Source organism: Sebastes fasciatus, chromosome 4 (assembly GCF_043250625.1).
Source record: "Sebastes fasciatus isolate fSebFas1 chromosome 4, fSebFas1.pri, whole genome shotgun sequence".
In the NCBI taxonomy this organism is placed as follows: Eukaryota; Metazoa; Chordata; class Actinopteri; order Perciformes; family Sebastidae; genus Sebastes; species Sebastes fasciatus.
In genome coordinates, this window is record NC_133798.1 from 36,417,293 (window position 1) to 36,431,147 (window position 13,855).

At 40.3% G+C, this 13,855-nt stretch overlaps 2 protein-coding genes across 3 annotated transcripts; both read left to right on the plus strand.

The window, feature by feature from the left end:
- Positions 1-297: 297 nt before the first annotated feature.
- LOC141766787 (mannose-binding protein C-like) lies at positions 298-5,492 on the plus strand. Its single transcript, XM_074633948.1, has 5 exons — positions 298-427; positions 895-1,015; positions 1,782-1,850; positions 3,059-3,124; positions 4,677-5,492. The coding sequence occupies exons 2-5, from the start codon at positions 895-897 to the stop codon at positions 5,057-5,059; spliced, it is 639 nt and encodes a 212-aa protein (XP_074490049.1). The 5' UTR covers positions 298-427; the 3' UTR covers positions 5,060-5,492.
- A 910-nt stretch (positions 5,493-6,402) lies between these two features.
- On the plus strand, positions 6,403-13,499 carry LOC141766784 (mannose-binding protein C-like). Of its 2 annotated transcripts, none has more exons than XM_074633943.1 (5): positions 6,403-6,548; positions 6,827-6,998; positions 10,185-10,280; positions 10,671-10,736; positions 12,684-13,499. In XM_074633943.1, exons 2-5 carry the CDS (start codon positions 6,842-6,844, stop codon positions 13,064-13,066), a joined length of 702 nt encoding a protein of 233 aa, XP_074490044.1. In that variant the 5' UTR covers positions 6,403-6,548; positions 6,827-6,841; the 3' UTR covers positions 13,067-13,499. The 2 variants fall into 2 exon arrangements, with proteins under 2 accessions (XP_074490044.1, XP_074490045.1); XM_074633944.1 differs by having other exon boundaries at positions 6,827-6,989.
- Positions 13,500-13,855: the final 356 nt, after the last annotated feature.

Here is a 13,855-nt window from a genome sequence, read left to right on the forward strand (position 1 = left end):
ACACGAATATGTTTTCTATTCATCAAAACAATGGTTTGCAAATGAGTCAGCCTCAGATCTTTTTTGTTGCTTTCTTTCCATGGAAGATATTTCCTTTCCTTACACAAAGAGAGGATAATTCATATTTCAGTTTGATTTTAAAGTGGTCAAGGCAGTGGTACAGAGATAAACGTATTTGTAATGTCATATGAAAATGGTATGTGTGTGTTTTAAGGAAAATACAGAAAAGCCATCCACTTTAAGCTCTGCAGGGAGGAGGGAGGCTCTTGGACTCTTGACCAAATGACATCATCAGCATAAACAACAACATCTGTTGTTTACTCTGGACTGAACTTCTTGTACATGCCCTCTAACTGCGTTCTCGATCGCTTTTCTTGGGAAGTACTAAAGAAGTAGCACATCCTGCGGATCACTCTTCGTTTATACAGTGAGTTCCTTTCTGTTTATTACTATTTGGGAATAGATTTAGTTTTATGAAAACCTTTTGGATTATTTGACAGCAGCATGCTTGGTGCTGAACAAAAGATAGGCTGTAATAGAATTCTAATTTTCATTTTGGAATTAAATTTAGCTGTAATGCATTTGTATATATTGCCCATCAGTTTTTCTGAAGCGTTACAAGGAACTGGGAACTAACGGGAGACAAATAATTTGTAATAAGTGGTCCTTCTTATTAGCCAAAGACTGAGTTCTGAAATGAACACCTTCGATTTGATATGATGAAAACTATGATAAAACAATATTCCTGATGCAGCCTGATTCCAGTGACAAACAGGTTATCAGCAATGTTTACCTCTCTGTACCAGATAATATTGTCTACTCTGGTGATCTAATGTACTGCAACAATAAAAAATGATAGCTCAAATAATTATTATGATGTTCTGCGTTCTGAAGATGAGGATGTTTCTCCTCTTCTGCGTCCTCTGCCTGATGACTTCTACTGGCTACAGTCAGGATCCAGGTCCCAGAGGTCCCCCAGGTCCCAGAGGAGTACCTGGGCCATCTGGGCCACGTGGTGGGTACTATCGACTTCCACAATCACGCTCCGAGGAACACTCTTTCTACAAGACTCCAGTCGTCTTTTGTCTGAATTCTGGCACCCCCTGTTGGACAGGCAGATGAGTTTGTTTTTAGCCACAATCATGCAATCCATCTCTCTCCACTGCCCGAAGAGCTTCTGAGGTCACCTTCCTTATACACTTTCTCCATTTGACTCACTGTGATGATCACAAGGCCACCTGAAGATCAGACTTTGTACAAAAGATATCTCAAAATATAAGGGAAGGATTGACATGACATTTGCTGAGAAAAAACATCCTGCAAAAGTTATGATGGGCACAATGTATTTTGGTCAGTCTGTTAAATTTTGGCGAGGAAAAACTGGCATGGCCATTTTCAAAGGGGTCTCTTGACCTCTGACCTCAAGCTATGTGAATGAAAATGGGTTCTACGGGTACCCACGAGTCTCCCCTTTACAGACATGCTTCACTTTATGATAATCACATGCAGTTTTGGGCAAGTCAGATTAATTTGTGATTAATCGCAATTAACTATTTGAATTTGAAATTCGATTGACAGCCCTAATTCAAATCTCTGAATACTTTCATGCTCACCAGAGGATGAATCCTTTTGACTTAAGTAACCCTCAGACGCAAAAATGTCTGAATTTTCTATCCATAAGACATTTTGTGTTCAAATAGACAACAAACATACGAGCCTCAAGGGGCTATGGATTTTTAATCTTGTTTTATGTTTATTTCCCTCCCTGCTCTTCAACACAGGATTTCCTGGACCATCGGGACGTCATGGAGCACTGGGACCACCTGGACCTGCTATATTCTGTGGACGAGGTTATATATCTTCTAGATTTTAAAGAGCATATACATATATTTTATAAAATTACCTTCACCAACTGAGAAACTGCTGTTTATCATTTACTAAAATGCAGGATGCAGAAGTACTACAATTTGAGCAAATGTCTGTGTTTTCATTGTCCCGCACAAAGAAACCTCAGCATGGATTTACTGGTTGTTTGAGAGGTCTAGATAGAAACTCAACGGAGGACACTTGTACACTGTCTGCATCCCAGTTCTGTAACAACACTACCTTTTTTGAAGGTCCTAGTGGTTAATTTTTGTGGAGGCTGTGTCCCGAGAGTACAGGTGAGCCTCCCACCCCTTTTTATAGACTATGTCCTTCCTGGTCCTAGTGCTACTTTGACCTGTACTATGGACTAAAATTCAGGACATCACGGCTTCGGCTGTGTTTATTTCGACCCATCTTTTTCGAATTGGTCTAATGTGCGGTACTGAAGTACCCCTTCAAAACAACAACACTTTGATAGAGCAGTGGAGAGATGATTGTAGGCCAACCAGGAAGTTAGCATCGCACTGGGTTCCCTTGACAAAAAGCCAACGGGATTTTTCCATTGGAATTTGGATTATTGCAGAAAATAAGCTCTGTGGCAAACACACATTTATGATACTTACATGTTTTGTAATTTTTGAAGCGTGAAAGCAATTGCAAAAAATAAAAAGCTATCGTTAGGCTATAAAGAAACTACACCACAGTTGCATGAGCACAAGTATACACAACGAGGCTGTTAAGGCGGACGAGTCGGCGTGATGACGTTTAGTAGTCTCATTTAGCCACTTGTTAAGTGGGATATTTACTGACGCATTTTATATCATGGAACAAAACGTTAATATCTCTTCAGCTTGTGTTAACCACAGATCTTTTTTTCAGGCATACAACCAAAAACCCATTGACTTCCAGGCGAGAGGAACCAGAAGTGCTAAAATGCTAACTCATTTCCGGGTTTTAATGTTTGTCGATGTGTATTATCAATTAATCATTCAGTCTTCATTCAGTCTTAGACACTTACGTCAAGTTACATACATGAAAGCAAAGAGTGAAAATTGAGTGAATTCTGGAATAAGATTAAGAGAACTTGCGCAAGAAGTGAAGATAAGTTTTTCATTTGTAGAGGGTACATCTGACACAATGTGGAACCAATTTACTGCCAGTTTGGTAACTGAACTTGATCTGTTTCATCCAGATCTCTCTGACTCCATTAGCCGTGACCTTGGGACCTTAAAGAACAGCCATACAAAGTTAGAGTTGGGTAAGTATCCCATTCAAACATTACAAGGGAGTGTTACATGGAGTGACCCTTACCAAAAAGAAGTTTATTCAAGTGTAATCTTAGTATATTTAACTTAACTTAAAATAAGAGAGAATACTTTCAGTTTACTTTTTATGTACTCATAGGAAATATACTAACAAAAGTATACATAAGTATGCTTTATATATAAGCTGGAAAAACAAAGTTTGGAAACTTGTGTTTGGTGGATTATTTCTCTGTTGTATCAATGCTAATTGGCATTAGTATTTTACATCGTTGGAAAGCCTGTTTATTTACCTTCGCAATGATGTCCAACTTGTAAGGATCATGCATTTGTGGGATGAGCAGCACAGCTGACTATGTGGGTAGCGCCCCAGAAAAATTTGCCAAAATGCTCCGTCAATGGTAAACAGTGTATTCTCCTGTTGGAATTGACTCTTGTTTTGAGTTGTTTGGTGGATTGGATGATTGAACTCTCTATCAGTAACAAGGAACAAACAAGACATATTGGCTATTTTACACTTTATTCATTTAATACACCGTCAGGAGCCTAAGTAGCGGTGGAAGATCCATACGCAGCCACAACAGCCTGGCACCTCCTCCTCATGCAGGTCACCAACCTGGTCACACGTTGCTGTGGGATGGCGTTCCATTCCTCAACCAGGATTCGTTGCAGGTCAGCCAGCGTGGTTGTGTTGGTCACTATAACACGTACAGCACGCCCAAGCTGATCCCACAAGTGTTGAATTGGGTTGAGGTCTGGACTCTTGGCAGGCCGTTCCATTCTCTCTACTCCCACATTGTGGAGGTAGTCTGTGATAACTCTGGCTCTGTGCGGGCGAGCGTTGTCATCTTGGAGGATGAAGTTAGGTTCCAGATTGTGGAGATATGGGATCGCCACTGGCTGCAGAATCTCATCCCGATATCTCACTGCATTGAGATGGCCTTCAATGATGACAAGCCTTGTTTTGCCAGTGAGGGAGATGCCGCCCCACACCATGACACTTCCGCCACCAAAAGCTGTTACTCCATCGGCGCAACAATCAGCATAGCGTTCTCCGCGTCGTCTCCATACTTTGACCCTGCCATCCAACTTTTGCAGACAGAACCTGGACTCATCACTGAACATGACATTCCCCCACATGTCGACACCAGCGCAAACGGGCCTGACGGTGAAGGGCAGTCATTGCAGGCTTCCTGGTAGCCTTATGAGAATACACTGTTTACCATTGGCTGAGCATTTTGGCAAATTTTTCTTAGGCGCTCCCCACATAATCAGCTGTGCTGCTCATCCCACAAATGCATGATCCTTACAAGTTGGACATCATTGCGAAGGCAAATAAACAGGCTTTCCAACGATGTAAAATACAATGCCAATTAGCATTGTAACAACAGAGAAATAATCCACCAAACACAAGTTTCCGAACTTTGTTTTTCCGGTATATATATATATTAATATATATTATATAATATGTAATTTTACTGTCAGAGGAAGAACAAACAAAATGTGTTTTAGCAATTCCTGATTTTTATTTGCGTGCCTTTTTTTCAGCTATAAACTATGACTTTGTCCGAAGAGTTGGTCAGAAATACTTTGTGTCCTACAAGGAGAGAGACTCTTTCTCCAGGGCCGTCGAGTTCTGCTCCCAACGAAACTTAGAGCTGGCTTTGCCCCAGAACGAGGAGGAGAACAACATACTGACTCAGTTCTTTGGGGACGATTACAAAACTGCCTGGATCAACGTCAACAACAACAAAGCAGAGGGGAATTTTGAGGCCGATATGAAAAAACGACCTCTGACCTTCACCAAATGGGGAGAAGAGCAGCCAGACAGATCCATCCAGGACACAGGCTGCACCATGCTGTCAGAAAACGGTGTCTGGCGAGTAACACCCGACTGCTTCCTGAATGCTTACATCATTTGTCAGATATAGAAAGGTCTTGTATCCATTGCAAGTCTCGCTGTAATTGAACGTTCTTCATGTGTCCCATGTCTTATATATTGGGAGTGAAGGGTTGTAACTGTCTTAAATATAAGTGGGCAGAAAAGTCATCCTCATGCATTCACACCTGTTAATATCTGTGAATGAATCAATAGTGGTGTTAAACCTATCCTCATGGGACTACATGTAACCTGCTTCAAGGATCCAGTTATGAGGAAAACAATTTTTTTTTGCTTTCAAGTCTAACAGTTTCCCAAAACAATTATCCCTGATGAGGGATATCTAATGTGATATATTGTATATCCATCTCACTAAAAATGTATTACAGCTTCAGCAGCATGCCATTAATACTGTTGCACAGATATTGCTTTATGAAATGAAAGTAAACAATAAATGAAATACTATACAAGTTTAACAGAAACAAGGTGTATTGTTTTAGCATATGCTTAGCAGCTATGATGCTGCGTGTAGTGTCGCGGACATGCAGCCACTTTCCCAGTAAAAGTCTACACCGCATATTTAGTTTAGTTTAGCAGGTTGTCAGCTGTGTATCTTCCCGGCGTAACGATACTTTGTCTGCCCGGCATAACTTTGTTTGTTTGTGTCCAACAAACAGTGTATTTGTGCTAGGTTAGCAGCTCTAGCATTGCCGGAGGCTCGCCGTCGCACAAGTAGTCTGCGTAACTTTAGCGAGTTTCCAACAGACCGTGTGTGTGTGTGTGTGTGTGGGCGGTGAGTGTGAGGTTGTTGGTGGCGTTCTAGCTGTGAACGTAGGTGTAGCAGTGTGTGTACTGTTTATTTGTCGGTGAATAAATGCTACGAAACTACAACTCCTCCGCTCAAGCGAGCCAGAGACCGGAGTCAACTTCCTGTATCCTGCAACTCCGGCTCCGCCTCTTAATGTGGGCTGTTAAGCTGGACCAGCTATTCTCCTTAAAGTGACGAGTTAATTATCAACATTTCTTTTAACCGTTTTAACCGATAGCATTAATCGGTTAAAATGCTTAATGTCGGTTAACGGTAAAACGGTTAATTATGGACATCCCTAATTTGTTGTTATGGTTTCAGAATGATGAAGACAGTTGGAGAACAATTAGATACAACATAGGATGTAGACTCTACTTCTCCTTGACAACTATCATGTTTTTCTCAAATGATAGACATTCTCAAATGGCTTGAAAAATATTGCACATAACTTCCGTAAATGGGAAACTTCTTTATGCCAACTTCAAGTTGGCATGGCTCTGTGAAGAAGGTAAACAATCAAAGGAATCTGTTGTTGCTCAGCTCTGTATTTTGCAGACTAGAGGGAGGTATGGTTCCTCCTTCTTTGATCATATCCTGTAAAAACATGTTTCATCATGCTTTTCATTTACTCTGAACTGCATGTCTCATATTTTCGACTGGGAAATATTTTCTTTGCCACTTTGCCGTGAAGCCGTGAAGAAGCAACACATCCAGATAACTCTACGTTTGTACTGTGAGTTCATTTTTGTTTATCACTAACTGGTACTAGATTGACGTCATTCAGATACTCTGAATAACTTTACTACATACTTGGATAGAAAATTCCATAACTTCCAACAAGATGGAAAATTCTGGAGACATAAATTGCAAAACGTGGCAAATGATTATCATCTTAGTTGTGCAATGAATCACTTTGATTTTGTTTTACAACATTTTGTTGTAAATTATGAAATATTTCACATGGAGCCTGTAAATAGGACAATTATTAACTATATTTGAAATACATTACAGTTCTGCATTCAGAAGATGAGACGGTGTCTCCTATTCTGCGTCCTCTGCCTGATGGCTCCTATTGGCTACAGTCAGCTTCATGGTCCTCCTGGTCCCAAAGGTGACAAAGGATATCCGGGAATAACAGGTTTTCCAGGTTTTCCAGGTTTTCCAGGCACGAAAGGTGAGAAAGGTTGGTATCATTTACTTCACCATAACCGTTCTCCCAACAATACTTCTGACCAGACTAGAGTCATGTTGAATTACATTACATTTCTGCAGATCCTTTTGGCCAAAGCAAGGTATTATTGTGCTTTTTAAATTCAAAAGGAACAAGCGCTAGATGTCATAAAATATGGAAGTGCAACCCTCCCAAATAAACAGCTTGTTAGAGAGTTACGTTGCAAGTGCCTTTTTTTTATATCTGAGATAGGGATGCTCATTTTAAAAGATTTTCTTGACCGATAACCGACCCTCGTTAACCGATTATTAACGGTTAACCGACAAGATTTGTGCCTCGCATGCAGCGGTGTACCGGCTGCAGGAGCACAACAGATATTCGTTGACGAGAGTCTGCAGTTCACCGTCCGGGAGTGTTAACCTAGCAGCTATGGTGCTGCGTGTAGTGTCGCGGACATGCAGCCACTTTCCCAGTAAAAGTCTCCACCGCACATTTAGTTTAGTTTAGCAGGTTGTCAGCTGTGTGTCTGCCTGGCGTAACGATACTTTGTCTGCCCGGCATAACTTTAGCGAGTGTCCAACAAACAGTGTATTTGTGCTACGTTAGCAGCTCTAGCATTGCCGCAGGCTTCGTGCTCGCCGTCGCACACGTAGTCTGCGTAACTTTAGCGAGTTCCCAACAGACCGTGTGTGTGTGTGTGGGCAGTGAGTGTGAAGTTGTTGGTGGCGTTCTAGCTGTGAACGTAGGTGTAGCAGTGTGTGTACAGTTTATTTGTCGGTGAATAAATGCTACGAAACTTCAACTCCTCTGCTCCGCTCAAGCGAACCAGAGACCGTAGTCAACTTCCTGTATCCTGCAACTCCGGCTCTGCCTCTTAATGTGGGCTGTTAAGGTGGACCAGCTATTCTCCTTAAGGAGATGAGCCACTCAGCTTTTTAATTAATTATCAACATTTCTTTTAACCGTTTTAACCGATAGCGTTAATCAGTTAAAATGCTTAATGTCGGTTAACGGTTAAACGGTTAATTATGGACATCCCTAATCTGAGATGGAATTGAGTCCTAGGTGTCAAGGTGTAGTCTGAAAAGCTGGTTTTCAGCCTGCGGGAAGAGATGGACAGTCCTAGCTTCAGTGGAGTAGTTCTTTCCACCATTACCATGGTGACGGTGGCACATGCAGATTTGGCGACCAGTAGCTCCTATACACTTCACAACATTTATGACAGAAATACACTCATCAACATCGGAAAAGAAAAATCAGCCCAGTTGCCAGGAAAGAAGTTTTGCATTTTACGTTTCAGCAAACCAGGGATACGTTTAATGTCGCAATTTTTGCATTCGGTCAGAGCAAGTGACGTAGTTTAAATAGCGAAAAGAGACACACCGGGCGGTTGGGAGGGGAGGTGGTTTGGTCCAACAAACACAAGGCTTTCATCCAGGAGACCGCTGTTCGTGTCCCATGTTCACAATGTTCAGTGTCATTTTCACTGTACAAACATAGTAGTTTTAAGCCCAACTATACTATAGTGGTTTTGTTATGGTTGTTATGTTACGTTAAGTTGTTAAATTAATATTTGAACACAAACCATAATCTTTTTCATAACCTTAAAGTGGCAGTAGGCAGTATATATTTTTGGCATCATTGGGCAAAAATTCCATAATAACCTTTTAGCATATTGTAATTCAAGTGTTCTGAGAGAAAACTAGACTTCTGCTCCTTCTCATGGCTCTGTTTTCAGTATTTAAAAAATCTAGCCCGTGACGAAGACTTTGACAAATCACAGGTCATTTCAGAGAGAGAGCGTTCCTATTGGCTATGCTCCGGTCATGTGACCAGAACTTGGCGTTCCTTCACCAGATTGCACAATGGCGGCCTTTCTAATTTTTCAGATAAACCGTGCACTACAAGATGATTCTGAAAACATTTGAGGAGAGAAATAGGCATTAACGTAACAGAATATTGATTCATATTTGATCAGCCAGATCAGTTCTTACTGGCTGTTTTCCTCCGGTCTGTGAAATCTTGCAGATGCCGGTAGGAGCACCGGAGGACACAGAGGCACATGATTTTTTCAGGTTACCTGTTTCATGTACTACTGTCACGATATAGCGACCGTTTTATAAAAATAACTTTTTTTAATCATATTTGCTCCGATCTCGCCTACTTCAGCTTTAAATCAAAGCTTAAAACGTTCCTGTTTGCTGCTGCCTTTTATTAAACCAAATAAGTATCTTATAATGCACTATATCTTTTACTCTTTTGTGTTATACTCTATTTTAGCTTCTATTCTAGCTTTTATTTTTAGCTTGTTCTTATTTTCTAATCTTTAACTTTTTTATGTTTTTATGGCTGTTTTAATTATGGCTTAGTGTTCTTTTGCACTTTGTCGAAATGTTCTTGATTGTTTGCGTAAAGCACTTTGAATTGCCCTGTTGCTGAAATGTGCTATACAAAAAAGGCTACCTTGCCTTGCCATTTTACAACTTTTAGGACCTAATGATTTAAATAAGGGCTATTCAAGTGTTCATAGTGGGAAGTTGATTTACCTCAAAAAAAATGATCCGCTAATTTACAGACGTCTCATTCCCAATGTTTTTGGGCCCAATGGCATCACGTGACAGACACGGAAGTTGTAGTACCGCCGTTTGACCATTACTTTGGAGCTATCATCTGGCCAACCTTTGAAAATGTACGTCCCACTAGGGAGACTGAAATTAATTAAGAATCAAAAAACATTATTGTCTATCCCATAATGATAGAAAATGTTCTTAGGTTAGGGGCTCACAAACACCATAAAGACATGCATCCATGAAAGAGTCACATAGAATTACATTAAAACACAAACAATTCCACAAATAAATGAGAGCCGGTGTGAAAAGCTGCATTCAAAGGTAGCGACAGTCTATTTAGCCAGAGGTGCTCTGAAGTGGCTGCCAGATGGGAGTGGCTGAAAGGGGTGGTGATGTGGGTGTGAAGGGTCCTTAGTGATGAAATCTGCCGGTGATTTTGGTTGCATGCTTGACGGTTCTTGTTAAGTTTTTCTTGTTTTTCTCTGTGAGGAAGTTGTATCATGATGCAATGTTGAATGTGCAAGTTGGCTCTGTGTTTTTTATCCAGCCAACATGAATTTTTTTTCAAATTTTCTAGTGTGGCTTTGGCTTTTTAGTCTTGTTTAATTTCTTTTTACCTGCTCTTCAGGGGAACATGGATCAGTTGGACCAGTTGGAGCAAGAGGAGCAGCAGGACTACCTGGACTAGTTGGACCACCTGGATCAGTTGTAATGTGTGGACGAGGTGAGGAGATTTTTTTTAAGAGAATATACCTATACTTACTGAATTATTTTTATCATTTGAGTAATTGCTAGACATAAATTGTTACAATTCAGCATGCAGAAAATAGTATAACTTTTGTTTTTTATTGTAAAAAGTTGTTGCTTCTTGTGCAAGGATATTTTGCACTAGTTGTTAGACAAGGGTTTGACACACACACACACACAGCCTTTTGTTTGCCCTCAGTTTAAGGTTGTTAACATCATCTTATACCGCACTGACAGTCTGACAGTATCATAAATATTGTTTATCCGCTTGATTTATCCTCCGAAGATATATGATGGTGAGTGATATATTGAAACCCAGACCAATTTATTGCAACTTTGGTAACTGAACTTATTCTGCTTCATCCAGATCCCGTTGGTTCTGTAAGCCGGGACGTTGAAACTTTAAAGAGGATCACTGCTAAGTTACAGCTGGGTAAGTGTCCTACTCAAGGACCACAATGGAGTGTTAAAGGAAGTGAGTGCGTGTGGATGGTGATTAATTACAACTCTTCAGGAGACAGTGCTTTATTAGAGTTCCCTGCTTTTTGTTTGTATTAACATTGTACCTTTACCTCAGTACTTTGGAAGTATGTGTTCCTTCCTCTTCTTCTTCTGCACATAGGATGTTTGAGAGAGGAGCAATGAGCAAAATATGCGTGATTAGGCTGTACTGTTTTCCATTAATCTCATTTAGACGAGGACAAACGTTATTTATGCATTAACAGTATATACTGTATTATTATGTTTTGAATGGACAATTCCAAAACATGTAAGGAATAATAAATAGTCTAAACTGTTTTTTTCTTGAACATTGGATTTGGAACTTTAACGGAGTAAAATTTAGCAAAAGTATGGTTAAGTGGACACTAGGGGTGGGCTGATCGATCCGAAAATATCGATACTATACCAATACCTACGTCTCGTTTTGAGACTTTTGTCTTTTTTTATGTTTGCGCATTCAATTTACAATAATGAAAAACATATTTTGGTTATTTGCCTTAACCCTCTGAGACCCACAATAGACCCGTTTTTTTTTTCTTTTTTAGGGGAGTACAGGGGGTCTTTAGGGGGAGGTGGCAGGTCAACAGTAGATGTCACATAGAAGTGGTGTACATCATCTGAAAAGATTAATTTGAGATGCAGCTCAGCACTTTGTGTCAAGTTGTTCTAGTCATAAATCAGAAATAACCTTGAATTATTTAATTAATGAATTATTCAAAATAAATTGTAAAAGTGCATAAGAGCTTACAACATTATGATGGAAGTATATGATGGTCATTCCCATGCTCTATTATGTCTCATAAGTTGTTAAATTTTTGGGTTGATACCATTTGTTACACAGATTTGGTGCTAAATTTAACCTTTTTTTTCCACTTGAGAATTGATAAAAAAATTATCAATAATCCCTCCAAAATACCACGTTAAGACACCAAGACCTTGAGGAACACCATAGAAAAAGCCATGCTGTGATTTGGTTTCAAAAACATTTGACATTTGGAGATTTCTGCAAGAATTGCATTTTTCTTTTCGCCGATTGGATGGTTAGCACTTCTGTTCTGGATACTGCTCGGGAACCCCCTTATTGTCAATCTAGCTAGGAAAGCCATCCATCCTCTGAATGCTCTAGGTCTTTAGTTTGTGGCTGTAAAGTTTTATGAGTTTGTGATTATCCTAGAGGTCACCACAGGTCACTTTATACAGTGAGGGAAAGTTTTAAAAAATGGTCTTACTACATGAAATGTCTCCTATGGGGACTAACATCATCACACATGAATACAGTTGGGCTCATTGGATCCACAAGAGTCTCAGCTTTACAGTCATACCCAACTTATGTAATTCCAAGACTGTTTAGGGACCCCAGTATGCAGAAATATTCAAACCCATCATTTTTAGAGTTGTGGGTACCCATAGAACCCATTTTCATTCACATATCTTGAGGTCAGAGGTCAAGGGACCCCTTTGAAAATGGCCATGACAGTTTTTCCTGGCCAAATTTAGCCAAAATTTGGAGCGTTATTTAGCATTCTTCCCAACAAGCTAGCATGACTTGGTAAATTGGTACCACCGGATTCGTTAGGTTTTCTAGTTTCATATGATAACAGTACCTTCACTCTAGCTCTAAAACTGAACCTGGTGCAGCCGATTTAATTATAAAAAGTATCAGTATCTGTATCAATATCGGCGGTTTTGGCCCTGTATTACTTGTTATTGGATCAAAACCAAATTTGATGGTATTGCCCACCCCTAGTGGACACAAGCATGTGTTTCAGCTCGGTGAGCAGGTAAGAGTGTGTGATATTACATGCCAATGCAAAGATGATGATACAGTTTTATGGAAAACAGATGTGTTTACTTGCTGCATGTTTTTTTCTTTCGTCAGCTATAAACTATGACTTTGTCCGAAGAGTTGGTCAGAAATACTTTGTGTCCTATAAGGAGAGAGACTCTTTCTCCAGGGCTGTCGAGTTCTGCTCCCAACGAAACTTAGAGCTGGCTTTGCCCCACAACGAGGAGGAGAACAACATGTTGACTCAGTTCTTCGGGGACGATTACAAAACCGCCTGGATCAACGTCAACAACAACAAAGCAGAGGGGAATTTTGAGGCCGATATGAAAAAACGACCTCTGACCTTCACCAAATGGGGAGAAGGGCAGCCAGACAGATCCATCCAGGGCACAGGCTGCACCATGCTGTCAGAAAATGGTGTCTGGCGAGTAACACCCGACTGCTTCCTGAATGCTTACATCATTTGTCAGATGTAGAAAGGTCTTGTATCCATTGCAAGTCTCGCTGTAATTGAACGTTCTTCATGTGTCCCATGTCTTATATATTGGGAGTGAAGGGTTGTAACTGTCTAAAATATAAGTGGGTAGAAAAGTCATCCTTATGCATTCACACCTGTTAATATCTGTGAATGAATCAATAGTGGTGTTAAACCTATCCTCATGGGACTACATGTAACCTGCTTCAAGGATCCAGTTATGAGGAAAACATTTTTTTTTTGCTTTCAAGTCTAACAGTTTCCCAAAACAATTATCCCTGATGAGGGATATCTAATGTGATATATTGTATATCCATCTCACTAAAAATGTATTACAGCTTCAGCAGCATGCCATTGATACTGTTGCACAGATATTGCTTTATGAAATGAAAGTAAACAATAAATGAAATACTATACAAGTTTAACAGAAACAAGGTGTATTGTTTTAGCATATGCTTAGCAGCTATGATGCTGCGTGTAGTGTCGCGGACATGCAGCCACTTTCCCAGTAAAAGTCTCCACCGCACATTTAGTTTAGTTTAGCAGGTTGTCAGCTGTGTGTCTTCCCGGCATAACTTTATGGTTTGTTGGACTTCTGTCCAACAAACAGTGTATTTGTGCTAGGTTAGCAGCTCTAGCATTGCTGGAGGCTCGCCGTCGCACAAGTAGTCTGCGTAACTTTAGCGAGTTTCCAACAGACCGTGTGTGTGTGTGTGTGTGTGTGGGCGGTGAGTGTGAGGTTGTTGGTGGCGTTCTAGCTGTGAACGTAGGTGTAGCAGTGTGTGTACTG

Excerpts from the sequence above, each read along its gene's own strand:
- LOC141766784 (XM_074633943.1), top strand. The coding sequence starts at position 6,842 with ATGAGACGGTGTCTCCTATTCTGCGTCCTCTGCCTGATGGCTCCTATT. Across the intron at positions 10,281-10,670 it reads AGTTGTAATGTGTGGACGAG|ATCCCGTTGGTTCTGTAAGC; the intron begins GTGAGGAGATTT and ends TGCTTCATCCAG. Across the intron at positions 10,737-12,683 it reads CACTGCTAAGTTACAGCTGG|CTATAAACTATGACTTTGTC; the intron begins GTAAGTGTCCTA and ends TTCTTTCGTCAG.
- LOC141766787 (XM_074633948.1), top strand. The coding sequence starts at position 895 with ATGAGGATGTTTCTCCTCTTCTGCGTCCTCTGCCTGATGACTTCTACT. Across the intron at positions 1,016-1,781 it reads TGGGCCATCTGGGCCACGTG|GATTTCCTGGACCATCGGGA; the intron begins GTGGGTACTATC and ends TCTTCAACACAG. Across the intron at positions 3,125-4,676 it reads CCATACAAAGTTAGAGTTGG|CTATAAACTATGACTTTGTC; the intron begins GTAAGTATCCCA and ends CCTTTTTTTCAG.